This window comes from Pituophis catenifer, unplaced genomic scaffold (genome assembly GCF_029215685.1).
Source record: "Pituophis catenifer annectens isolate HBS135680 unplaced genomic scaffold, rPitCat1.0.hap2 SCAF_2, whole genome shotgun sequence".
In the NCBI taxonomy this organism is placed as follows: domain Eukaryota; kingdom Metazoa; phylum Chordata; class Lepidosauria; order Squamata; family Colubridae; genus Pituophis; species Pituophis catenifer.
Genome location: NW_027256882.1, coordinates 27,669,951 through 27,697,389, shown reverse-complemented (window position 1 = coordinate 27,697,389; position 27,439 = coordinate 27,669,951). Strand labels below are relative to the sequence as shown.

The 27,439-nt window shown below is 43.7% G+C and overlaps 1 protein-coding gene and 1 pseudogene across 1 annotated transcript; one reads left to right on the top strand and one right to left on the bottom strand.

Moving 5' to 3' along the window:
• Positions 1-25,862, top strand: part of LOC139310037 (zinc finger protein 850-like) — a 37,029-nt pseudogene extending 11,167 nt beyond the window's left edge.
• LOC139313460 (zinc finger and SCAN domain-containing protein 2-like) lies at positions 11,439-12,997 on the bottom strand. Its single transcript, XM_070939068.1, has one exon. It carries the CDS (start codon positions 12,995-12,997, stop codon positions 11,864-11,866), a length of 1,134 nt encoding a protein of 377 aa, XP_070795169.1. The 3' UTR covers positions 11,439-11,863.
• Positions 25,863-27,439: the final 1,577 nt, after the last annotated feature.

Sequence of the window (27,439 nt, the reverse complement as noted above, 5' to 3'; positions counted from 1 at the left end):
CATGTATAACATCTATATTCCATTCTTTTCAACTTCTTTATCCATTAAGCCTAATAAACTATCTAGTTTTATTTTATATTCACTTTAATAGTCTTCTGTGTTAAGATGTGTATCTTACTCCATTTCTTTTGCTTTGTGACATGCCAACCATAAATGATAAAAAGCTCTTCTTTATATTTCCAAAATTCATTGCCTTTATATGATTCCCTAACCATATCATACCATAAATAGTTGTGCCTTCAAAATCTTAATTCATCACCCTCTACTCAAGTAACTTCTTGGAGAGTCACCCACTCTTTTTGCCAGACAAAACAAGGATCAAAGTACAATTTCAAATCTGGTAAACCCAGCCTCCTCTTTCCTTACCGTCTTGGAATAATTTATATTGTTTATTCCCTTGCCATATATACTTAGAGATCTCCAACTGCCATTGTTTAAATGGAGTATCACTTACAAGTATTGGTAAAGTCTGAAACAGAAAATGTATCTTTGGTAATTCAGGTGCTGGAGGCTAAAACATACAAAGAATGGTTACAGGAATTGGGTATGTCTAGTCTAATGAGAAGTATTAGCGGAGACGTAACAGCAGTGTTCCAGTATCTCAGGGGCTCCAATAAAGAAAAAGTCAAGTCCATCCATTTTCCAAAGTATCAAAAGAAACAATGGATGGAAACTAACCAAAGAGAGATACAACATAGAACTAAAGAGAAAATTCCTAACAATTACAGCAATCAACTAATGGAATAACGTGCCTTCAGAAGTTTTGGGTGCCCCATCACTGGAGGCTTTCAAACAGAGATTCAACAGCCACTTGTCTGAAATGGTAGAGCAAAGAGTAGGCTAGAAGACCTCCAAAGTCCCTTCTAACTCTATTATCTATCTATATATATATATAAAAGCAAAATATCACTCATGCATCATGACAAAATCTCCAGAACTGTAGAGCCTATAAACTTGAAATTTGTCACATATGTTCCTCTTGGCTTCTAGGTGCTCACTAAGAAAGGATTTTTCAAAATGACCGTCAGAGGATTAGTACTTCCTATATTATTATTAACACGCTCTGATGCTAAGGAGTTCTTCTCCCCCTCCCCACCTGAAAAGAAATCTGTTCCAAATGCAAAACACAAGCAGAGGAGAGGAGTTTCAATTTTCCTTTCACAGCAGCAAGCAGGGGATAGGATAGGGGAGGCTTCTGTTGGACAAGCCTGAGGGAGAAAAGGGGGGTAGGGTAGGGTAGGGTAGGGTAGGGTAGGATAGGATAGGATAGGATAGGATAGGATAGGATAGGATAGGATAGGATAGGATAGGATAGGATAAGGGAGGCTTCTGTGGGGCAAGCCTGAGGGAGAAAAGGGGATAGGATAGGGTTGGCTTCTGTGGGGCAAGCCTGAGGGAGAGAAGGGGATAGGATAGGGGAGGCTTCTGTGGGGCAAGCCTGAAGGAGAGAAGGGGAGAGGAGAAGCCGATCGTAACTACTCATTAATTTTCAAACTGTAAGTGTCGATTTATCATTTATTATAAATTTTATATTTATTATTATTTATCACATAGTTTCATAGCGGAGCACAGGTATTCAGCTAGTTCTGTTATATGTTGTATTCATCTTAATTACAGTGATTCTATCCAATAATTGCTGTACTAAGAATATGTATTGACTCAAGTCAACAAGAGCGTTTCATGGTTGAATGCAAATGTGAACTTCGATCTCTGTAATCTTCAATGTGTGAAATATAATTAGTTAAGGTTATTTTAACATTGTGGCATTTTTGCTTTCCACCGTTATTGTGCCATATATATTTTCTTTTTCCACATCTTCTGCAACCATTTTATAAAGAATAAAACTTACACATTTCTTTGAATCTTACAGGCAAAGAGGATGCCAATAAGAGCACTCTGGACAACAGAATAACAAGCAACATTAAAAAGGAAAGCACATCAAGCCAGAAATAAAAATATTTTCCATTTCCTTCAGAAAACCCCGGATGTGAGGGCGATCTGGCTGCGACATCTGTCACCCCATTGATCGCCAGGGTTGATTCGGCTGATCTGGCTGGCTAGGTGGGTGTCCCCTTCCTCCCTCACCGCTCCATGTGTGTCCCTCCCAAAGCTGCGCGCTCGGTGGAAGAGGACGACCATCCCAGATAGAAGGAGTGTACCAATCTTCGGTCAAGGGTATACGATAGCTGCGCTCCCCTGCTAGAACCTCCAAACAAGCTCAAGAAAACCCCAAAATTATTCTTCTTCCCCAGCAGGTGATCAAAAAGAGATTTTGAACTGGAAAAAGTAGAGTATGCAGAACTCAAGGATACATTATATGTAGTCCTCAACTTACAATACTTCATTTAGTGACCGAAGTTACAACGGCCCTGAAAAAACTGACTTATGACTGTTTTTCATACTTATGACTATTGCAGCAGCCCAATGGTCACGTAATTTATATTTGAATGCTTGGCAGCTCCCATTTATGATAGTTGCTGTGTTTTAGGGTCGTGTGATCCCCTTTTGCAGCTCTACAGATGCGTCTATTGTGGGCAAAACGCAGATTTCAAATTACAACTGAGTATGCATGAAATGATCTACATTAGAGAAAAGCAATACTAATGTGGCCAAAGCTTTAGTCAGAACAGCTCCCTTGTGGTTCACAAGGACCCACAGAGGAGAGAAGATCTACAAGAGCTTCCAATGTAGTGAGCTTGGCAACTTGGTGATCCATTAGAGAACTTACACCAGGAAGAAACCTGGTCTCATTGTGGGAAAAGTTTCAGTCTGAACTCCGGTCTGGTGATACACTAGAAGATGTACACAAAAAAGAAATCATATGACTGTCCTGACTGTGGGAAATGTTTCAGTGGGAATTCCAGCCTGGTTAAACACCAGAGGATTCATACAGGAGAGAAACCTTTAGAATGTCCTGACTGTGGGAAAAGTTTCAGTTATAGCTCCTGTCTAGTGACTCACCAGAAGACTCATACAGGAGAGAAACTCTTTGAATGTTCTGATTGTGGGAAAAGTTTCATTAAAAAATACAAGTTCATCAGTCACCAGAGGACTCACACAGGGGAGAAACCGTTTGAATGTCCTGATTGTGGGAAAAGTTTCAGACAAAACTCCAGCCTAGTGATTCACCGGAGGACTCACACAGGAGAGAAACCGTATGAGTGTCCAGTTTGTGGGAAAAGTTTCATTGACAATTCCAACCGGGTGAAACACCAGAAGACTCACACAGGAGAGAAACCATTTCAATGTTCTCTTTGTGGGAAAAGTTTCATTACAAAATACAACTTTATCTGTCACCAGAGGACACACACAGGAGAGAAACCATTTCAGTGTGCTCTTTGTGGGAAAAGTTTCAGTCACAGTTCCCAACTGGTGATACACCAGAGGACTCACACAGGAGAGAAACCATATGAGTGTCCGGTTTGTGGGAAAAGTTTCATTGACAATTCCAGCCTGGTGAAACACCAGAGGACTCACACGGGAGAGAAACCATTTCAATGTGCTCTTTGTGGGAAAGGTTTCAAGCACAATTCCAGCCTGGTGATACACCAGGGGACTCACACAGGGGAGAAACCATATAAGTGTTCGGTTTGTGGGAAAAATTTTGTTTGCAATTCCATCCTGGTGAAACACCAGAGGACTCACACAGGAAAGAAATCATATCAGTGTCCATATTGTGGGGAATGCTTCATAAGAAAATTCCATCTCATGAGTCACCAGAGGACACACACAGGAGATAAGCCCTTTGAATGCCCTTTCTGTGGGAAAAGTTTCAGTCACAAAAGCCGGCTGATGAAACACCAGAGAACTCATACAGGAGAGAAACCGTATGAATGTCCAGTTTGTGGCAAAAGTTTCAGTGACAATTCCAACCTGGTGAAACACCAGAGGACTCATACAGGAGGGAAATCATATCAGTGTCCATATTGCGGTGAAAGTTTCATTAACAAAATTCAGCTCATGAGTCACCAGAGGACACACACAGGAGACAAACCCTTTGAATGCCCTTTCTGTGGGAAAAGGTTCAGTCATAAAAGCCGCCTGATGAGACACCAGAGAACTCATACAGGAGAGAAACCATATGAGTGCCCTGTTTGTGGCAAAAGATTCTGTCAGAATTACAACCTGGTGAAACACCAGAGGGCTCACACAGGAGATAAGCCCTTTGAATGTCTTGATTGTGGGAAAAGTTTCACTAAGAATTCCAGCCTGGTGAAACACCAGAGGACTCACTCAGGAGAGAAACCCTTTGAATGTCCTCATTGTGGGAACACTTTCATTACAAAATTACAGCTCACAAATCACCAGATGACACACACAGGAGAGAAAGCTTTTGAATGTCCCGACTGTGGGAAAAGTTTCACTAAGAATTCCAGCCTGGTTAAACACCAGAGGACTCACACAGGGGAGAAACTGTATCAGTGTCCTGTTTGTTGACAAGTTTGGAGAAGGTTTGAATTTCATTTCTGAACTCCCATTGAGAGTGTAGGTGAGAAATAGACTCTGAATACTGGCCTGATCATTTTGCTGAATTACCCCCACCCCCTTCTTTTACTGATGAAGTTGTCAAATGAATGTGCAAGTTGTTAAGCTTCACAGTGGCTATTTCAGAGTTTGGAGTTTGTCCTCATGGAGCCAATGACGATGCGGAACCAAAATGCAACCCTGTGGAGTCTTGGCTCGTTCTGGCCTCCCGGATGCCCCGCTTCCCCGCTGGGCTGCTGGGCGAAGATTCTCCTCAGAGAAAAAGGAGAGAGCATCGCCTGAGGAGAATCGCTGCCACCGCTAGGTTGCACACTGGTACCTCATAGAGGCCTCTGGGGAGGAGACGGTGGCGAGGGAGAAGGGGAAGCCCTGGCAGCTGCACTGGGCGAGGAGGGGTGTGTGCTGGGGCTGTTGCCGTCGCTTCGCTGCTTCTCTCCCCCACCCTGGCTCGCCTATCTCTTTAAATCACACCTCTTCATCACCACACGTGCTCCGTTCCCCGTGCCACCCTGAAATGGGCCTGTCCTTGGTAGAGAGTGTGCGTGGCAGGCTCCTCTCCATAACTGCTGTCAGTTGCTGCCACCAGCAGGCCCAAGCAGGACAAACCAATTGGGAAAGGATTTGTGGGGGGGGAATAAGGTAAGGAGGAGAAACAGAGGCATCTTGGCTTGCTCTCGCCTCCCGGATAGTTTTTCCGGCAGAGCTGCCTGTGTTGGGATGCCCCAAGGATGCCCCACATCCCTCCGGCCAGCTGGGCTTTGTGGGTAGGCTGCTCCTGGACTCGTCAGCCTGTGGACAGATGTCAGATTCCCACCCTCCATCACCTGTTCAGGGGTTCCTTTCCCTCCCCTGGGGGGAGAGAGAGAGAGGGAGAGAAAGGCGGGGCATCCCAACACAGCTCTGCTGGAAAAGTCATCTGGGTGGGAGGTGAGAGTGAGCCGAGATGCCTCCATTCCTCCTCCTTACCTTATCGCCCCCCCCATCCTTCTCAATTGGTTTGTTACACTCAGGCCCTTGAGAGGAGCCTGCCACGTGTGCTTTCTACTGAGGACAGGCTCACTTGGGGGGGGGGGAAGAGAACGTGTGGTGACAAAGAGGTGTGATTTAAAGAGACAGGCGGCGGCAACACCCCCGGCACACACCCCTCCTTGTCCGGTGTGGCTTCTCCTTCGTCATGGGCTCCAGGAGAAGGTGGGGACCCCATCTCCCCCATTTGGAAGTGGGCTAAATTTCATTGTGCTGCTGCGCAAGGCACCAACAGCAAATGTAACGCGATGAAGGTGGAAGGCTGTTTCACGTGGCATTTCTAGTCCCACAAACAATGGTGAGAAATGCAACAGAGCTGGGCTGGAGTGACCCCCCCCGAGGGGAAAAAGAGAGGGAAAGAGAAAGAGAGAGGGAAGGAGGAAAAGAGAAAGGAGGGGGAAAAGGGGGGGAGACAGAGAGGGAGGGAAAAAGTGAGGGAGGGGGAAAAGGGAGAAGCGAGAGAGAAAGGGGAGGGAGCAGTAAAGAGAAAGAGGGAGAAGAGAAAGGGGAAGGAGGGAAAGAGATTGAGAGGGGAAAGAGAAAGGTGGGAAAGAAAAAGGAGGGGAAAAGAAATATATCACAAGTTTTTTTTTTATTGTTGCTAAACGTAATATTTCAAAAGCAGGAAAAAAGGGGGCATAAAAGTGCATTTATCACATTTTTGTTAGAACGATTAGCTGAACTCTGCCTTGTTTATCATTATTTTAGATAGTAAAATCTCATTATTCAGGTTAAATTGCCATGTTGGCACTTTGCGATAAATAAGTGGGTTTTGGGTTGCAGTTTGGGCACTTGGTGCCGAAAAGGCTCGCCACCCCTGCCATAGGCCATTCCTCCCCCATAGGGTCTCCACTTCTACTGGATCCCTGCAATCCTTAGGCCTGACTCCCACCTACCAGGCATCACAGTCTCCTCCTCCATACCTTTTGAAGATTTCTGAATCTCATGTGGGGAAAGAGGACAGGACATACATCTCTGGGTTGTGTGACTGCCTTATGGAAAGAGCCGTTATTTTGACTGTGCCCAAGATTCATCCCTGGACCATGCAGTGGACTTGCGGAAGGAGCTGCCATTTTGCCATGGCTGCCTCTGTGTCAATATGGTGGCTGTTTCTGGGTCACTGGGAGTGGGACAAACTGTTCTGTTTTGCTACCTTAAGACTAGACTGTTAAGGAGTTGTGGGTGCACTGAAAATGGTGGCTGTCTCCAGGAGATCTCCAAAAGGGCAGTATTGTGCTGCCAATAAAAGTCAATGCAGTCCTAGGTTGTATCAACAGAGGAATAATGTCAAGACAACAAGAAGAGATAGAATTGCTTTATGCAGTGCTGGTGATACCACACTTAGAATACTGTGTCAAGTGCTGGTCACCATGGTATAAAAATGTTGAAACCCTGGAAAATGTGCACAGAATAGCAACAAAGATGATAAAGGGTCAATAGGAGGGACATTATAGCTGTCTTTCAATATTTGAGCTTACCATATTTTTTGGAGTATAAGATGTGCCTTCCCCCCCCCCCAAAAGGGTGAAAATCTGGGTGCGTCTTATATTCCGAATGTAGCCCCGCCCAACCTCTGAAACAGAGGTTTCAGGGGCTGAAAAAAGCCTCTAAAACTGAAACGGAGTTTCAGAAAAAAAAAAGCCTTTGAAACGGAGCTTCCAAAAAAAAAAAGCCTCCAAAACAGAACTTCAGAAAAAAAGCCTCTGAAATGGCAGGAAAAAAAGCCTCTGAAACAGAGGTTTCAGAGGCTGGAAAAGAAGCAAGGAGCAGAGCTCACAACCAATGAACCTGTTGCTAAAATTCACTACTGGGAACAGCTGATTGGCGGTATTCCGGGAGGCCGATCCATCTGCCAATCAGCTTTTTTCTTATTTTCCTCCCCAAAAACTAAGGTGTGTCTTATACTCCGAAAAATACAGTAATCTCTTCTAGGGCATCAGACAGCAGGACAAGAAGTAATGGGTGGAAGCTTGTTAAAATGAGGCCTAACCTAAAATATAATTTGTTTTGTCAGTGAGAGCAATTAATCAATGCAATAGCTTGCCTCCAGGTTTTGTGGGTATTCCATGAGGTTTTCAAGCGTAGGCTGGACAACCATTTCAGAGGGATGGTTTAAGTGTCCTGCCTTGAGCAGCAGGTTGAATTAGAAGACCTCCCATTAGAGTCCCTTCCAAGTCTATAATGCCTTGATGGCGAACCTATGGCACGCGTGCCACAGGTGGCACGTGTAGCCATATCAGTGGGCACCCCAGCTCAGCTCCAGCACGCATGCCAGCTGATTTTCGGGCCTTCTGGGCCCACCAGAAGTAGGGAAACAGGCTGTTTCCTGCCTCCAGAGGGCCTGGAGTGGGTGGGGAAGGCCCGTTTTTCTTTCTCACCTGGATCCAAATCCTCTCTATGTATCTGGGGAGGGCGAAAACAGCCTTCCCCATCCCTCCAGAGATCCTCTGGAGGCCCGAAATGGCCCACATAGAATTATGGGTGTGGGCACACACGTGCACGAACCTCCCCGCCCCCCTCTTCCTGGCATGCGATGGCAAAAAGGTTAGCCATCACTGCTATAATGCAATGTTTCCATGAATTTAGAGACAGTTTAGAAAATAGCTAAAGAGCAGCCCCATGAACTTGCTTCTTGTAAAGTGGCTTTTTTGAAAAAGAAATTATTTTATTCAGAAAATTAATATAAATAAATCTCCAAAAAATACCCACAAAATTTTAAAAACAAAGATAGACACATTTTAAAAGAAAGAAAAAAATGTGTATTAAGAAGATAAAAACAGATTTACATATATTATCTATCTATTATCTATCTACTATATAGAGAGGCAATGCCAGATCCCTAACATGATACTGCCATTCAAATGGAGGGAGGGGGGAGCATGAGGATAAGATATCCTTTATAACCTTTTTCCTGGTGCCTAAGCGTCCTGCAATATTCCCACCTTTTTTGGAATTTCTCATCTTTTCATCTCATCTTCACACCTGTGGATTGGTTGAATCCACATTTGGACTGGAGGGAGGGATTCTAAAGCCCTATTTCTAACTCTATAGAGTTAGTCCTGCTATCCCTTCTTCTCAATAAAAGGTTCCTTTTGAAATACCACATTTCAAGAGTCTATACTTTCTTGGGAAAGGAGGAGAGGTAGGGCCTTATAGGCAAAGTAGTTAACAGGTGAACCAACAAAGTTAAAACAGGAAAGCATTAATACTCTAGTTTTCTATCTAACTTTTATAAAGTCTAGAACAGATTCTTATTTACCATAAGTCATCATAATCATTGTCTCTGATCTTTCTGGGATGAAATATCTTTGTTTGATTCTTACGAATTAAACTTTTTCTTAAGATTTTGGTTGAGAGCCATAAAACAACAATTGTGTCTTATTCCTCAAAATCATAAACTTCTGTTGTCGATCCATTTTCCCCAAAGAGTCCAGTCCAAATAGTTTTCCAGTTAGATATGGTATGTCCATTTCCCAGTTACCACCAACTTCATCACATCAAAGTCCAGTTCATCAGCAGATCCTTCACATCCTTCTGGATATGAATTATTTCCTCCCTATGATGCTTCCAGCAAATGACATCCACTGCACATAGCTTTTTGTTCCTGTGTGTAATAGAGGTAGTCCTCCCTTACCATTTGTCCCCTGTAGTAACCATTGAAGATTATGATGGTATGAAAAAAAAAACAGCTTTGCAAACAAACATTGTATTTTAAAATATCGAATTGTCCCATAATCATGTGTTAGCCATTAGCATGCTTCCCAACCAGCCAAGCAAAGTTCATGGAGAAGACAGAAATGAAATCACTAGCAGTCAGGTGATGCCTCACTTAATGTCCGCAGTGATTCATTTAACAACCATGGGCAAAGTGAGGTCAAAAGCCTGTTGCAATCAAGGGTAATTAAATGCTGTTTTTTCAATCATAACCCTCTTTAATTCTGACTTGATAATCATCTTCTTATAGTCCAGTTTGATAAAAATCTTCCCTTTTGCCAGGTGTGCTAGCATGTCCTTCGTTAGGGGCAGCAGGTAAAAGTTTTGAACAGATATAACATTTAGGCCTCTATAGTCTATGCACAGACAAAGGGACCAATCCTTTTTTTTTCCTGGAACAAGACTGGGGCTGCCACCCTGGGTTGAGCCTTTTTAATTTTTGTCTATCAAAGTCCTCCAATTCCCTAGGAGTCATTGAATAGATGCTCCAAACTCCGCTGAAGATGTTACCTAGCCTGATAAAACATTCAGAAACCAACCCACAAGCTCAGAGAACGAACCTTCACCCTCAGTCATTGAATGAAGTTTGGATTTAGGCAGTTCAGCACCTAGCACGAGTACTATGGAGCAGTCCGTTGGCCAGTGGGGTGGGAGCTCATCTGAGCGCTTCTCGCTAAAGATGTCCCACAAGTCCCAGTACTCCTATGGAATGCTAGGATCAGCCTTTCGCTCTTGCATTACTGCCCCCACCTCCTGCCTTGGCTTTGGGGTCCCTTCCCAGATCTCCTTTTGCTTTAGTCAAAAGCAGCCGCTACCTCCAGATCACATAGGGGTCCCATTTCCATAGCCATGCTAATCCTAGTACCAGGGGTCTTTACATATCCAGCGCTATGATGAAACTGGGTCTCTGTGTGGTCCCCCATCTGCATTTCTATCAGCTCAGTGACGAATGTCACTAGAATCCCTGCTACAGATCGGTCTAGCTGGCAAAATGCAACTGGCACCTTGATTGGTCTAAATCTCATCCCCAGCTTCTCAACCAGGGCAGGTTTGACTAGGCATCTGGTGCACCTTGAGTCCAGAAGGACCGCTAAATTGGCTTTTTGTCCTGAGGATTGGACTACGAGTTCAATGGAGGTGGTCACCAGAGTGATTGGGCCACTTACAATGAGTCATCATTGGTGTTGGTGTCACTCTCCCCAGGACCCTCTGCTGGGCTATTTGGAGTCATCTCGCCATCTTTGGGGAATGGGGTGAACTCTTATGACCTTGACTCTTTCCAGGGCTGTTTTGTGGGCTCCTGGTGACAGCTTGGTGGGCTCTTTGGTAAAACCCCAGGGTCACCTTTGGGCAGAATGGCTGGATTTGCATTTGGTGGCCTGGTGGCCCACCTTCTCACTTGAAGCAGGCGGTGGAACGTCACTGGGAGCTCTCCACTGGGAAATATCCATCCCAGGTGGTGTGGATGAAGCCTCCCATCAGCATTCAATCTCTTTTTGATCTCTCCCTTGATCTCCCATAAATGGGCCATGGCCTATTTGGAACCGAGCTGTGCATGAGATGGGCCAGTGGACGCGCACAGCTCCACTCATGCGAGCATCAGCGCAAAAACTTCTCTCTTGTGTGAGTGGAGCTCAAGCGATCCTATTCCCTTTTCTCTCCCCCCACCCCCCCATCACACAATCCAGGCTGCTAAACTGCCTGCTCTCAATGCTCCAAACACAGAATGGGGAGAGGAGAAGCTGAATCTGACAGGTAAGCCCTGCTCAGCTTTGCTAACTCCCTAAAGCTTTGGGTGTGGAGAAGCCTGAACAGGCGCAAAATTACACCCCAAACATTTCTCTCTTGCATGAGGTGAACTATGCGCATACAAACACCACATGCGCCACCCCATTAATCACACGGCCTGGTTCCTCTCCCACCCCACAACCAGGCCACCAAGATGCAAACCACTGCTCTGATGTACCACCCAAGTCAGAATTCCGACTTAAACTTTTTCCACACTCTGAACACTCATTCAGTTTCCCTCATTTGTGAGTCCCCTGGTATCACCAGGTTGGAATTGTAACTGAACCTTTTCCCACACTCTGGACACTGATACAGTTTTTCTCCTGTATGAGTTCTCTGGTGTATTACCAGGTTGGAATTATAACTGCAACTTTTCCCCACAATCAGGACATTCAAAGGGTTTCTCCCTGATGTGGGGCCTCTAGTCCAGGGGTGTCAAACTCACGTCATCATGGTGGGGGTCACTTGACGTATAAGGATTTTCCCCTTTGCTAAACCGGGCATGGGCATGGCCAGCGCATGACACATCCGGCCTACGGGGTGCGAGTTTGACAGCCCTGCTCTAGTCTGTCACCAGGTTGGAATTATGAGTGAAACTTTCCCCACACTCTGGAGACTCATGTAGCTTCTCTCCAGTGTAAATCGAGCACCTTAGAACACTAACTAAAACTTTTCCTGCATTCTAGAAACTCATGCCATTTGTCTGCTGTGTGAGTCCTCTGATATATGACCAGGTTGAAATTCAGTCTGAAACTTTCTCTACACTCTGAACACTTAAATGGTTTCTGTCCTATGTGAGTCCTCTTTTCACTCATGATATGGGAAATCTTACAGAGACTTTTCCTACACTCTAGACACTCATGTTTTCTCTCCTGTGAGTCCTCTGGTGTGTCACAAGGCTAGAATTCTGACTGAATCTTTTCCCACACTCTGGACACTCATATGGTTTCTCTCCTGTGTGAGTCCTCTGATGTATCACAAGGCTGGAATTCTGACTGAAACTTTTCCCACACTCTGAACAATCATACGGTTTCTCTCCTATGTGAGTTCTCTTATGTGTCACCAGGTTGGAATTCTGACTGAAACTTTTGCTACAGTCTGGACACTCATATGGTTTCTCTCCTGTGTGAGTCCTCTGGTGTGTCACTAGGCTGGAATTCTTACTGAAACTTTTCCCACACTCTGGACACTCATATGGTTTCTCTCCTGTATGAGTCCTCTGGTGTGTCACTAGGCTGGAATTCTTACTGAAACTTTTCCCACACTCTGGACACACATATGGTTTCTCTCCTGTGTGAGTCCTCTGGTGTGTCACCAGACTGGAATTCTTACTAAAACTTTTCCAACATTCTGGACATTCATACAGTTTTTCTTCCATATGAGTCCTCTTGTGTGTCACTTGGCTGGAATTCTGACTGAATCTTTTCCCAAAATCAGGACTTTCATACGGTTTCACCCTGTTGTGAGTCCTCTGGTGTGTTATGAGTTGGGAATTCTTACTGAAACTTTTCCCACACTCTGGACACTCATATCGTTTATCTTCTGTATGTGTCCTCTGATGTTTCACCTGCTTAGAACTGCTACTGAAACTTTTCCAACAATCTGGACACTGATATGGTTTCTCACCTGTGTGAGTCCTCTGGTGTATCACCAGGCTGGAATTGTGACTGAAACCTTTTCCACAATCAGGACATTCAAACGGTTTTTCTCTTGTGTGAGTCCTCTGGTGTGTCACCAGGCTTGAAATCTGACTGAAACATTTCTCACAGTCAGGACATTCAAAGGGTTTCTCTCCTGTGTGAATCCTCTGGTGTATCACGAGATGGGAATTCTGACTGAAAGTTTTCCCACAGTCAGGACATTCAAAGGGTTTCTCTCCTGTGTGAGTCCTCTGGTGTATCACCAGGTGGGAATTCTGACTGAAACTTTTCCCACAATCATGACATTCAAAGAATTTCTCTTTGTGAGTCCTTTGTTGACTCATGAGGTGGGAATTTCTAATGAAACTTTTCCCAAAAACTGGACGCACACTCTCTCCTTGGTGTGAGTCTTGTGATTTACCATAAAGTAGCTGTACTTAGTAAAAGCACTTACCACAGCAAGTGCATTTGTAGGGCATCTGTCCAGGGATGAAATTCACTTACCTTCCCTACTGGCTCGCAAATATGTGCACAGAGGCTGAAAAGTGTCGCAAAAAGGGATGTCATGATATCCGCGTGGGTGGGCAGGGGCTTCGGGCAGTTGGCCCTACCGACTCGCGTGAGCCAGATAGACCCAGCTGTATTTCACCCCTGCATCTGTCCTGTGTGTCTTTCCATGAATCACAAGAGAGCTGTTTAGACTAAACCTTTTGTTACATTGGTAGCATTTCTATGGCTTTTCGACAGTGTAGATCCTCTCGTGCATAATCAGTTGTGATGTACTATCTGTGCTTTTCCCACAATAGGCACATCTATGGAGCTTATCCATCACTGATATTGAGGTCGTCAAAAATATGGAGAATCCCTTGTTTAGTTTGGTTCAAACTGTTTTTTTTCTCACATATAGAGGCCTGTGTAACTGTCGGCTCTACATGGCTGTCTTAATTTACCTTTTTCTGTTCACTGACTTCCAGAAATATCCCTTTTTTCTGAATGAAAAATAATCTCCCTTGATCTTTCATGTAATGTATCCTTGAGTTTTGTATGCTCTACTTTTTGCAGCTTGGAATCTCTTCTTGATTTTCTCTCATTTCTCTCTCACCTGCTAAGAACAACTTTGTGGTTTTCTGAAGGAAATGGAAAATACTTTTGATTTCTTTCCTGATTCGCTTTCCTTTTCAATGTTGCTTGTTGTTCTCAATTGTCTGGAGTGCTCTTATTGGCATCTTCTTTGTCTATAAGATTCAAAGAAAAGTGTAATTTTAATTGTTTATAAAATGGTTGCAGATGATGTGGAAAAAAGAAAGAAGTATGCATTACAATGAATAAGCAAACACGCCACAATACAAGAATAACATTTTACATCAATTATGATTCATTTGACACATGGAAGACTACTGAGATCCAAGATCAAATATCCATTCAGTCCTGAAATTTTTTTTGACTTGGGTCAATCACAAATTCTTAGCCCTACAAAGGCTAAGAATAGGGAGTAGAGAATGACAGGTGATGAAGTCCAGAGAACCTCAGTACCAGTTTGCATCAGAATCCAAGGCCAGGCACCCTGAGAAAGAATGCCTATTATTCCAAAACATCTCAGAGTTCTGAAAACATCTTGGCGAGTTCCGATTGATGGAGACAGACTGGTCATGGGGGAAGGGCTGAGATGAGGGGAATCCTTTCTGTATTTTTTGGCTTATAAAATCCAGAGCTAGCCTGACCTTACTGCAGTCAACATCTTTTTACTAAAATAACTTTTTGCTTCAACCCAGTGGAGTTGAGGGTCTTTCTTTCCTAAGGGATAAGATTGGGGCAGGTCTGACAACTGCTTTTGAGCCAAGGTCAAGGTCCTTTTCAAAACTGGAGAGGCTTGGGGGCAAAATAAGCACTTAGCAATAGCACTTTGACTTATATACCACTGCATAGTGCTTTTACAACCCTCTCTAAGCGGTTTACAGTCAGCATATTGCCCCCAACAATGGGTCCTCATTTTACCCACCTCGAAGGATGGAAGGCTGAGTCAACCTTCAGCCGGTGAGGTTTGAACTGTCAAACTGCAGCTAACAGTCAGCTGAAGTAGCCTGCAGTAATGCACTCTATTCATTGCGTCACCTTGGCTCATTAAAATGTTCATTTGAATGTTCATTCTTTTGCCTGTATCCTACGCCAAGGAACTTTTAAAAATTATTTTTAACAGTACTTAAATAGGTGGGAACGTGTGTGTGGAATGCCCTTGGCATTAAACTTAGCGAACTGTTTTGTATTAAAAATGATCAGTTTAGACCAGTGGCCTCCAACTTTTGGGCCCAGTTCCGTGGTGATTTTTCCGTGTACCAAAGGGTTTTGCATGCTACATGCATCCCAGATTTGGGGCTTCGCTTGTTTCTGCAGCCCAGTCGCTGACATGCCACAGCCTAGTGTCGGTCCAAGGACCAGGGGTTGGGGAATCCCTGATCTAGACAGATTTATCCTTTCAAAGCACTTGGAGAAAAAATTTTAAATGTTATCTAATTTTAGGTTCTATTTAATTGGGCCAAACTATGTTATAATAATAATTTTAATTAGCAATTTTATGATGTTTGTGTATCTATATTTTTCTTGACTGTACACCACCTTGAGTCCTACGGGAGAAAGGCGGTATAGAAAATAATAAATAAATAAATAAATAAATAAATAAATAAAAATAAAATAAAATAAAATAAAATAAAATAAAATAAAATAAAATAAAATAAGACTTCTTCCCTCCTCTTTAAAAAAAGCCCAGTCAAAATACCATCATCTATGTTCCAGGCTGATGTTAATGAGTTCTGAAGTGCTCCAAGGATTACATTATATTAAAATATTTTCAGAAATCTCTAGAGAAAAAGGAAAGCGAAAATGGAGAGACTCAGAGAAGTTCTGTGCCTTAGACAGACAGGAAATTTGGAGAAAAACTGAACATTGGAAAGGGAAGGTTGCAATGGAATAACTAGGAGGAGGAAGGATTGGCTGGATACACTATAAACAGAAACTCTCCACAGGGCATTTTATTCCAACAACTGAAGCGTCTTTGGAGCTCAACCAACCTGCCTCTTGTGCACACCAGGCTCTCTTCCCCAAAATGCTCTGCGGGCAGTTAATTATTAGAGCTCCTAGGTCTCTCCCTTGACCTGAGAATCTTTTTTATCTTTCTAAATGCAGCGCTACCCCTGAAAGGGCCGCTGTGGAGTCCTTGCCCTCTTGATATGGCCGCAGGTCTACACTGGTCCCTCGGTCAGGCACCTCTAACTGGCCTGGGTCGTGTAGTGTCGTAGTGGTCAGCCTCCTCTCAGCAGGCAGGACACGTGGTGGGGTGATGGTCAGTCTTTTCCCAGCCGGTGGGTCACAGGATGAGATGGTCTTCATGCGACTGGTGGGCCCTTCTTCCTTCCTTTCGCTCTCTCAGCAACCGAGGAGGAGGAGAAAGGGCGGGGTAGCGGTTCCCACGGGAGCACAAAAGCTTGCAAGGAAAGGCGGAGAGTCGGAAGGGGAGGGGGCGCAACTGGGGAAACCCCCACCTCGCTCTCCTTCCCTCCCCCAAGGAATCCCTCCTCCCTTCCCGCACCTGGGGATTCCCCCCTCCTCCTGGTCCCCTCCCCCTCTTGGGGCGTCTTTGTCCACCTAGCGCCCCATCTCCACAGCCCTGGCTTAAGAGTTGCTGGGAGACCAGGAAAGCGGGCAGGAGGGAGCCTGCAACTGGCTCCCAGCCCCCTTTCCTGCCTCCTCTCCAGGCGCAAAAGGTCTCTGTTTTTAACCCCTTCACTAAAGCGCTGCAATCAAAATTGTTTGATTGGGAGCAACCTGTTTAGTGCTAAGGGAGGTTTCAAGCAGCAGTTATTTATTTTTATCTCTGTACCTGTTGCTCTTTTTTTAAAAAAAATTTGATTTATATGCCGCCCTTCTCCGGAGACTCAGGGCGGCTTACAATGCGCTAAGCAATATGAGCTGGGGGTGTGATGTAACTGGCAAAAAAAGTCAATGCAGTCCTAGTCTGCAGCACCAGAGGGATAGTGTCAAGATCACCTGAAGTGTTAGTACTGTAGTATACTGTATAGTTAAGACTACACTTTGAATACTGCATCCAGTTTTGGTCACCAGGATACAAAAAAGGTGTTGAGACTCTAGGAAAACGTGCAGAGAAGAAGAACAAAGACATTTACACATTTCACTATTTCACTTGGCTCAGCTTCAAAGGTCGGTTGCTACGAGTCTGAAAATGACTTGGTAGCATGTAATCAGTGAGAAGATCTGGCCAATGCCATGGATAGAGAAGGGACAAGCCTGTTTTTCGGCCTCCTGCCACTAGATGGCAGCATCTTTGACTAGAAAGCCAACAATAGAACAGAGGCCTCTCTGATTGATCTTAAAGGAGTTAAAGCCATCGAGTACTGCATTGCTAAAAAGGAGGAGAAGCACAGAGGAACTTCCTTTTCCGGAAAGGAACACGAGGTTAGAGTGGAGTGCAGAGAGGCTCTCACGCTTCTTCCAAGGATGGAAGCATCAGCTGGGAGGTGAGTTGAGGGCAGGTCGGAGGAGAATCCGGGAGCCACTCAGGCTGTTTGGTTCCCTCCACGGCCTGGAAGCAGAGAAGCAACTAGAGTGTGGAAGAACAGTTGGAAGGGATCTTTGAGGTCATCTAGTCCAGCCCCCTGCTCCAGCAGGAGACCTTATACGTTTGAGGCACATGGCTGTCCAGTCTCTTCCTGAAAGCCTCCAGTGATGGAGCAACCACAGCTTCTGCAGGCAAACCGGTTAATTGTTCTCACAGTCAGGAAATGTCTCCTTGTTTCCAGGTTGCTTCTCTCCTTGATTCGTTTCCATCCATTGTTTCCTGTTCTGCCTTCAGATGCTCTGGAGAAGAAGTTGAGTCCCTCTTCTTTGTGGCAGCCTCTCAAATATTGGAAGACTTCTATCATTTCACCCCTCCTCCTCTTTCTCTTCTGTAGACTAGACATACCAAACTCCTGCAACCATCTTTTTATGTTTTAGCCTTATTGGAAGAAATATCCTTCTGGGTTCAGTTCCAAGTGCGGAAAAAGACACTGGAAACATGGGGACTGCTTGGTTTAATGGTGGATTACATGGTTTGAGTTCCTGAACAGAAAGGAGCCCAGGTGTTGAGTGTGCTTTGGTTTGTAGGAAGTTAGCACCCACCCCTTTCCTAGAAGAATGAAATATTTTAGGAAATATTAAAAAGGCAGAATATTATGTTTCCCTGGTTGAGAAATGGAGAAACATATTTTAAAGACAAAGCAACTCCCACCTTCCTGCCTCCCCCCCTTTTTTTTTTTTATGGGCCAGAGGCAGAAACTCAATCTTTGACAATAGGACAACCAATCAGGATACTCTTTCTGGGCCCCAGGAAGTTCAAAGCCAGAGAAAGCATAAAACCTGGGGACTCGCTGTATCTCGGCCCCTTTTCTGTTCAGGAACTCGAACCATGTGATCCTGTCCACCATTAAACCATCTTTCCAAGCAGTCTCCATGTTTCCAGTGTCTTTTTCCCCACTTGGAGCTGAACCCAGAAGGATATTTCTTCCTACAGGTTTTTATGCCCTCTGCGCTTTGAACTTCTTGGGGCACAGGAAGAGTTTCCTGATGGGTTGTCAGACTCCCAGGTGTTGGGGGTCTTAGCCAGCCTTGCTGGCTGATGTAATCTTCCCATGTGCCATGTGGTGAGTTTCTGTTGCTAGATGGGTCCCATTGTGTTGCAGATGATGGTCCATTGACAAAGGTGTGGGGGGGGGAATTAGGTTTCTGCCTCTGGCCCATTGACAAAGGGGGGAGGGAGGAAGCTGAGAGCTGCTTTGTCTTTAAAACATGTTTCTCCATTTCTCATCCAAGGAAATTTTAATATTTCTTAAAATATTTCATTCTTCTAGGAGAGGGGTGAGTGGTAACTTCCTACAGCTCAAGCCCCCAAATATGTTCATTGCCCTTTTATGTCTTCTGTCTTAGTATTTAGTCCAGTATAGCTGACCCTCTAATTCCATCCTGTATCTTTTGGGTGACAAAGATGTCAGGTTCCTCAGGGCCTCCTGCTTCAGCAAGGGATTGGAGTGGAAGATTTCCAAGGTCCCTTTCAACTTTTTTGTTCTGTTATGGACCCTGTTATGTTTTCGTGGCAATAATATTGCACTGATCTGCCATTATGTCTTTTTGATTTTTTACTTCCATGTCTAGCCTAAGAAGCACGGTGACTATTGGTGCCCCATCCATGTATTAACCAGGTTCAACTAAAAAGGACCTATGGAGGACCTTTTGGATCCTTGCTTACCATTTGTTTCATGAGCCTTCAAAGTTACTATGGCTCTGCAAAAGCAAATGAAGACCTTGTCCAGAAATCTGTGTTCATCGTAGCACTTCTTCAGTGACCTGAACAAGTCAACAGTTCTTGTGGTGATGAAGGTTTTATATTCATAAAGCCTAAACTAAACTATCTGCTTTTCTCTTTATGTTCACTTTAATAGCCTTCTGTATTAAGATGTGTATCATACTCCAACATTTCTTTGCTTTCTCAGATGTCCACCATAAATGATAAAAAGCTCATATTTATATTTCCAAAATTCTTTGCCTTTATATCATTCCCTAACAATATCATACCATAAATACTTGTGCCATCAAAATCTAATTCATGGCCCTCTCTGTCAAGTAACCTCTTAATTTAAAGCAGTGGTTCTCAACCTTCCTAATGCCGCGACCCTTTAATACAGTTCCTCATCCTGTGGTGACCCCCAACCAGGGGTGGGTTCTAAATTTTTTTACTACCGGTTCTGTGGGCGTGGCTTATTTTGTGGGCGTGGCTTGGAGGTCATGTGACTGGGTGGCGTGGCTAGCTGATCATGTGACTGGGTGGCCATGGCTATGTGTATAGGGACTACTCAGAGGGCTGAAAAAAGTCATTTCTGACAGGTCCTCTGACTTTTGACTGGTCCTCACACTTATGACCATCCTCACATTTATGCTTGTGCAGCATTTTTAACAACCATGTCACTCATTTCACAACTGCTTCTCTTCAACATGGTATAAGATAGGGCAAAAAACATAAAATGTGAGGACAGTTGTAAATTCGAGGACTGGTCAAAAGTGTGAGGACCAGTCAAAAATAACTTTTTCAGCCCTCTGAGTAGTCCCTGTGCACAAAAGGACTACCCAGAGGGCTGAAAAAAGTGATTTCTGACAGGTCCTCGCACTTTTGACTGATCTTCGCAGTTATGACTGGTCATCATTTATGCCCATTGTAGCATTCTTAACAACCGTGTCACTCATTTCACAACTGCTTCTCTTCACCATGGTGACAAGATAGGGCAAAAACATAAATTGTGAGGACAGTCGTAAGTTCGAGGACTGGTCAAAAGTGCGAGGACCAGTCAAAAATAACTTTTTCAGCCCTCTGAGTAGTCCATATGCATAAAAGGATACAGCAATAGAGAGGGATGAAGGAAGGGAAGGGAAATTAGTGTAGGAGTGAGGGTAAGAGAGGGAGGAAGAGAGGAGGAGAAGGAGAAAGGAAGAGGAAGTAAGGAGAAGAAGAGGGGGGGGAAGAGAAAGTAAGAAGGAAAGAAAAGAGAGAGGTGGTAGGTTTGAGGAGAAAGATTGCTGTACAATAAAAAAGATGAAAGGGAAGAAAGCCAACCCCAAACAAATATAAAGATATTAAGATAAAGAATGAATTGTTAAACTTTAAAGAATAAAAGAGAACAAATAGGAATAAATAGCAATAATTAGAAACACACATACAAACATACAACATATTTTCTTTGAAAAGAGTATTTGGCCGGTTCACAGATTTAAACAGTTGTAGGAGGTTAGCCACCCCTTTCCTAGAAGAATGAAATATTAAAAAGGCAGAATATTATTTTTCCCTGGATGAGAAATGGAGAAGCATATTTTACAGACAAAGCAGCTCCCACCTTCCTGGCCCCCACCCTTTGTTAATGGGCCAGAAAGTCAATCCTTTGTCAAAGGACATTTGCAACACAATAGCAACAGAAACTAACACAATGGGCCCCATCTGGCTACCGAAACCTCACCATACGTGACCTGGGAAGCACATGTAACCATCAGCCAGCAAGGCTAGCTAAGACCCCCGCCCCCTGGGAGTCTGACAACCAATCAAGATACTCTTTCGGGGCCCCAAGAAATGCAAAACCAGAGAGAGCATAAAAACCTGAGGATTTATTGTAAATCCTCAGAAATTTACAGAAATTTTGAACAGAAATTGCCCTTTTCTGTTCAGGAACTCAAGCCATGTGATCCTGTCCACCATTAAACCATCTTTCCAAGCAGTCTCCATGTTTCCAGTGTCTTTTTTCCCCACTTGGAGCAGAACCCAGAAGGCTATTTCTTCCAACACAGTGTTTAGTCATTTCAATTAAATTTACAATTTCTATATTTCCTTTTTACCATATTTATTCCTCATCTATTTTTTTAAAAAACCAATATTACCTTTCATCCTCATCTCTAATCTTAATCAAATTCAATTTTTCCCTTCTATTCTATATTATACCCCTTCGCATTGTCATCTATTTTTATATCCATCCTCACATTGGTTAATTATGTAATTATGTAATACAGTTGTTTAATACAAATTCAACATTTTAATATAAATCAATTGGTTATAAAACTATCTTTTTTGTATATCAATCAATATGAACATGAATATTCCCATTATTTCCATGCAATCCAATGTCTTACAAATCAATTAATTATATTTACCAATAATAATAAACCAAATAATTTCCCCCATATATTCCTCCAAACCACAACTTAACCTTTACTTCTGCTTTCAACACAATATACAATTAATAGTATCTCAATTATTACAATTCCCTAGTTAAATAGAGCTTTTTTTCTTTTGTGTTTTAAAAACTTGAACCTCCTCTTTTGCCCTAAATTTCCCATTGTATGCAGTTTTGCACCTACCTTTTTTGGTGAGGAAAAAGAAAAAGAAATCTCTCTGCCTCATTTTGTCACGTTGCAGCAAAGACCCTGCTTACTTTCAATTTCACCTTTTCAGCATAGCTAGGGGAAAAAAAATCTGCTCCAGGAATTTATTTATTTATTTATTTATTTTATTTTATTTTATTTTATTTTATTAAATTTCTATACCGCCCTTCTCCCGAAGGACTCAGGGCGGTGAACAGCCAAAAGATAAAACACAGAGATACAAAATTTAAAATAGATTAAAACAGATTAAACAATTTGGCTAAATTTTAAAATATCCCATAATTAAACAAATTAAAATTAGTGTTTAAAATTTAAATTTTAAAATTTTAAAAGGGAGAAGCTTTAGGCCAGGCCAGCTTGATGAAATAAAAATGTTTTAAGCGCGCGACGGAAGGTGCGCAGATCCGGGATCCTCCGTATCTCCGGGGGGAGCTCGTTCCAGATCATAGGTGCCCCCACAGAGAAGGCTCTCCCCCTAGGGGCCACCAGTCGACATTGTTTGACCGACGGCACCCGGAGGAGCCCCTCTCTATGGGAGCGTACTGGCCGGTGGGAGGCTATTGGTGGTAGCAGGCGGTCCTGTAGATCAGTGGTCCCCAACCCCCGGTCCGCTGACCGGTGCCGGGCCGTGGAGTACCTGGCACCGGGCCGCGCAGCGGCCGGGCGACATGAACGCTGCAGCGCAAAGGCTCCTGGGCCGTGCGCAAAAGCTCCAGGGAAGAGAGCCCCGCGCAGGTACGCACGTGTGGCCCAAAGTCCCCACCCCTGCGCGCGCTCAGCGGGCCACGGTAAAATTATCAAAGGCTGATTGGTCCGCGGCGATAAAAAGGTTGGGGACCACTGCTGTAGATAACCAGATTTACCTCTTTGCAGCTAGCTAGCAACAGAGCCCTCCGCAAAACAGCTGAGAGTAGGGCGGCTCTTTGAAGCCCCGCAGCAAGAATTTAAAATTTTTTTCCCTCTAGCCATCAGCTGGGACTCCGGAGGCAGCAATAGATTGGGAGTGGGCAGGGTAAGCGAACGGCAACCGGCGATCCAACAGAGGTAGAGGGTGAGGGTGAGTGAAGGCGTTGGGGGGGGGCAGAGAGGGCTTTGGCGACCCCTGTGAAATGGCCGTTCAACCCCCAAAGAGGTCGCGACCCCAGGTTGAGAACCGCTGATTTAAAGAGTAACCCACTCAATTTTTTCCTGACAAAACAACAAGGATCAAAGTACAATTTGAAATCTGATAAACCCAAGCCTCCTCTTTCCTCAGCATCTTACAATAATTTATATTTAAATCTTTTTTCCCCCCTTGCAATATATACTTAGAGATCTCCATCTGCCATTGTTTAAATGGAGTATAGAATAGAATAGAATTCTTTATTGGCCAAGTGTGATTGGACACACAGTCTTGGTGCATACACACTCGGAGTACATAAAAGTATCACTTACAGAAGTGATATCACACTTACATGAAACAGAAAATCCATATTTGGTAATTTGGCTGCTGGAGGCTAAAACATACAAAGAATGGTTACAGGAATTGGGTATGTCTAGTCTAATGAGAAGGGCTAGCAGAGACATGACAGCAGTGTTCCAATATTTGTGGGACTCCTATAAAGACAAAGACAAGTCAAACTATTTTCCAAAGAAACAATGGATGGAAACTAACCAAAGAGAGAAGCAACTAGAACTAAAGAGAAAATTCCTAATGTTTACAGCAATCAACCAAAGGAATAGTGTGCCTTCAGAGGTTTTTGGTGCTCGATCACTGGAGACTTTCAAAAAGAGATTCGATGACCACTTGTCTGAAATATGTTATAAGGCTGTGATGGTGAACCTATGGCATGCATGATTTTCGGGTCTCTGTTGGGAGATGGCGCATGCAGTGGGGGGGGGGTTCATCGACCCACCCCGTGGCCCGTTTTTGATCCCAGGAGGCTTCAGGGAGGTCTGCTAGCACAAAAACAGGGCTTGGGGGGGTGGCACCCCCCTCCCCCGCAACCCGCTTTTGGTCCCAGAAGGCTTCAGGATCAAGGTCCCTTCCAACTCTATTCTGTTATATTCATCTTAATTACAACGATTCTATCCAATAATTGTTGTACTAAGAATGTGTATTGACCAAAGTCAAGAGAATTTCATGGTTGAATGCAAATGTGAATTTGGATCTCGGTAATCTTCAACGTTTCAAGTAAATCATAATTAAGCTAAAGTTATTTTAGCATTCTGGCATATTTGCTTTTTACCTTTAATGTATACAGTTTTCTTATTCTTTTTTTACATCTTCTGCAACCATTTTATAAACAATTAAAGTTACACTTTACTTTGAATCGTATAGACAAAGAAGACGGCAATAAGAGCACTCCGGACAACTGAGAATAACAAGCAACGTTAAAAAGTAAAGCCAATCAAGCCAGAAATCAAAATATTTCCATTTCCTTCAGAAAACCCAAAAATTCTCCTCCTTTCCCAGCAGGTGATCAAGAAGAGATTTCAAACTGGAAAAAGTAGAGTATGTGGAACACAAGGATACATTACAGGTAGTCCTCAACTTACAACAATACATTTAGTAACTGTTCGAAGTTACAACGCCACAGAAAAAACTGACTTATGACCATTTTTCATACTTATGACTATTGCAGCAGCCCCATGGTCATGTGATTTATATTTGAATCGTTGGCAGCTGTGTCACATTTATGACGGTTGCCATGTTCTAGGGTCACGTGATCCCCTTTTGCAGCTCTACAGATGTGCCTATTGTGGGAAACATGCATGTTTCAAATCGCATCGGAGTATGCACGAAATGATCCATATTGGAGACAAGAAGTTAATGTGGCCAAAGCTTTAGTCAGAACAGCTCCCTTGTGGTTCATGGAAGGACCCACAGAGGAGAGAAGCCTTACAAGGGTTCCCAATGTACTGAGCTTGGCAACTTGGTGATACATTAGAGAACTCACACCAGGGGGAAAACCTTTGAATGCTCTGATTGTGGGAAAAGTTTCGGTCTAAATTCCGGTCTGGTGATACACTAGAGGATGCACACAAAAAAGAAATCATATGTGTGTTCGGATTGCGGGAAATGTTTCACTGCAAATTCCCTCCTTCTGATGCACCAAAGAATACATACAGGAGAGAAACCCTTTGAATGTCCTGATTGTGGAAAAAGTTTCAGTAAGAAGTTCACCCTGGTGCTTCACCAGAGGACTCACACAGGAGAGAAACCCTTTGAATGTGCTCTTTGTGGGAAAGGTTTTAATCACAATTCCCACCTGGTGGTACACCAGAGGACTCACACAGGAGAGAAACCCTTTGAATGTGCTCTTTGTGGTAAATGTTTCAGCCTCAACTCTAGCCTAGTGATTCACCAGAGGACTCACACAGGAGAGAAATCATTTCAATGTGCTCTTTGTGCGAAAAGTTTCAGTCAGAATTCTGATCTGGTGAACCACCAGAGGACTCACACAGGAGAGAAACCATATGAGTGTCTGATTTGTGGAAAAAGTTTCACTGACAATTCCAACCTGCTGGTACACCATAGGACTCACACAGGAGAGAAACCATTTCAATGTGCTCTTTGTGGGAAAAGTTTCAGTCACAGTTCCCAACTGGTGATACACCGGAGGACTCACACAGGAGAGAAACCATATGAGTGTCCAATTTGTGGGAAAAGTTTCATTGACAATTCCAAGCTGGTGAAACACCAGAGGACTCACACAGGAGAGAAACCGTATGAATGTGCTGTTTGTGGCAAAAATTTCTGTCAGAAGTCCCAAATGGTGATACATCAGAGGACTCACACAGGCGAGAAACCCTTTGAATGTGCTGATTGTGGGAAAAGGTTCAGTCAGAAAAGCCTCCTGGTGATACACCAGAGCACTCACACCGGAGAGAAACCATATAGGTGTCCTGTTTGTGGCAAAAACTTCTGCCAGAAGTACCAAATGATGATACATCAGAGGACTCACACAGGAGAGAAACCCTTTGAATGTCCTGATTGTGGGAAAAGTTTCAGTCACAAAAGCCGCCTGGTGATACATCAGAGGACTCACACAGGAGAGAAACCATATGAGTGTCATGTTTGTGGCAAAAATTTCCGTCAGAAGTCCCACATGGTGATACATCAGAGGACTCACACAGGCGAGAAACCCTTTGAATGTCCTGACTGTGGGAAAATGTTTACTTGTACTTCCACCCTGGTGAAACACCAGAGCACTCATACAGGAGAGAAACCGTATTAGTGTCCAGTTTGTGGCAAAAGTTTCAGTCAGAATTCCCAAATGGTGATACACTAGAGGTCTCACACAGGAGAGAGACACTTTCTATGCCCTGATTGAGAGAAACATTTCCATTTCAATTCAAACCTGGTGAACACCAGAGGATTCACGTTGGAGAGATCTCTCAAATGTCTAGTCTGTGGACAGTATTTTAAGCCTAGATAACTCCTTATTCCTTACAAGAAAATTCACATGAGGCAAACGTTGATGAGTTTGGAGAAGGCTTGAATTTCATTTCTGAACTCCCGTTGAGAGTGTAGATGAGAAATAAACTCTGAATACTGGCCTGATCTTTTTTCGTCAACACATCTCGGGTTTAGATCTGTAGTTGGAGACAAAAAATGTGGAAAGTGTTATTTGATAAAAGGTGAACTACCTGTTTCTGGATATCATAGATTGTATTGATTATGGAATTCCACTATGTGAAGTTTCCATCTTCTACCTTGTTGTCCTCCAGATTGAGTGCCATAATTCCCCAGCCACCATACAACTAGTCCTCGAGATACAAGTGTAATGGGCCCTGCCAATTTTGGTTGCATGTTGTAACAGTGGTTAAATGAGATTCCATTGTGGTGGGTGGGAGTGTTTTGGGATTGTTATGTGTGTTGGACCTGGTCTTTGGGTGTTAAGTGAATTTCGTTGTGTGGGTATACTGTGTATACACGTACAATGACAATAAAGTTAATTATTGAATTACCGCCACCCCCTTCTCTTCCTGATGAAGCTGTCAAATGAATGTGCAAGTTGTTAAGCACAGCAGTGGCTACTTCAGTGTTTGGAGAAGTCTTGGAGGTGTAGCACAGTCCCCGGCTTGCCTTTCAAAGGCTTCCCCTGACCTAACCTTTGGGTCAGCCCAGGCCTTTCCCTTCCTCACAGGTCCTCATAGGCCCTTCCTCCCTCATAGTGTCCACACATGGACCCCATAGGCCACTCCTCCCCTGCTACTTGATCCCTGCAAATCCTTAGGCATGACTTCAACCCTGTCAATATGGTGACTGCTTCTTGGTCACTGGGAGTGGGACAAAATGTTCTGTTTTGCTACCTTAACACTTTAGACTGTTAAGGAATTGTGGGTGAACTGAAAATGGTGGTTGCCTCTGGGAGATCTCCCAAATGGCAGGCTAATTTTTGTCTTTGAATCTTACAGGCAAAGAGGATGCCAATAAGAGGACTCCGGACAACAGAATAACAAGCAACGTTAAAAAAGAAAACAAATCCAGCCAGAAATCAAAATATTTCCTATTTTCTTCAGAAAACCACAAAATTCTCACCAGCAGGTGATCAAGAAGAGATTTCAAATTGGAAAAAGTAGAGTATGCAGAACACAAGAATACATTACAGGTAGTCCTCAATTTACAACAGTTCATTTAGTAACCTTTTGAAGTTACAGCGCCACCGAAAAAACTGACTTATGATCATTTTTCATACTTATGACATTGCAGCAGCCCCATGGTCATGTGATTTATATTTGAGCGCTTGGCAGCTAACTCACATTTATGACAGTTCCCATGTTCTAGGACCACGTGATCTCCTTTTGCAGCTACACAGACGTGTCTATTGTGG

Excerpts from the sequence above, each read along its gene's own strand:
- LOC139313460 (XM_070939068.1), bottom strand. The coding sequence starts at position 12,997 with ATGAGTCAACAAAGGACTCACAAAGAGAAATTCTTTGAATGTCATGAT.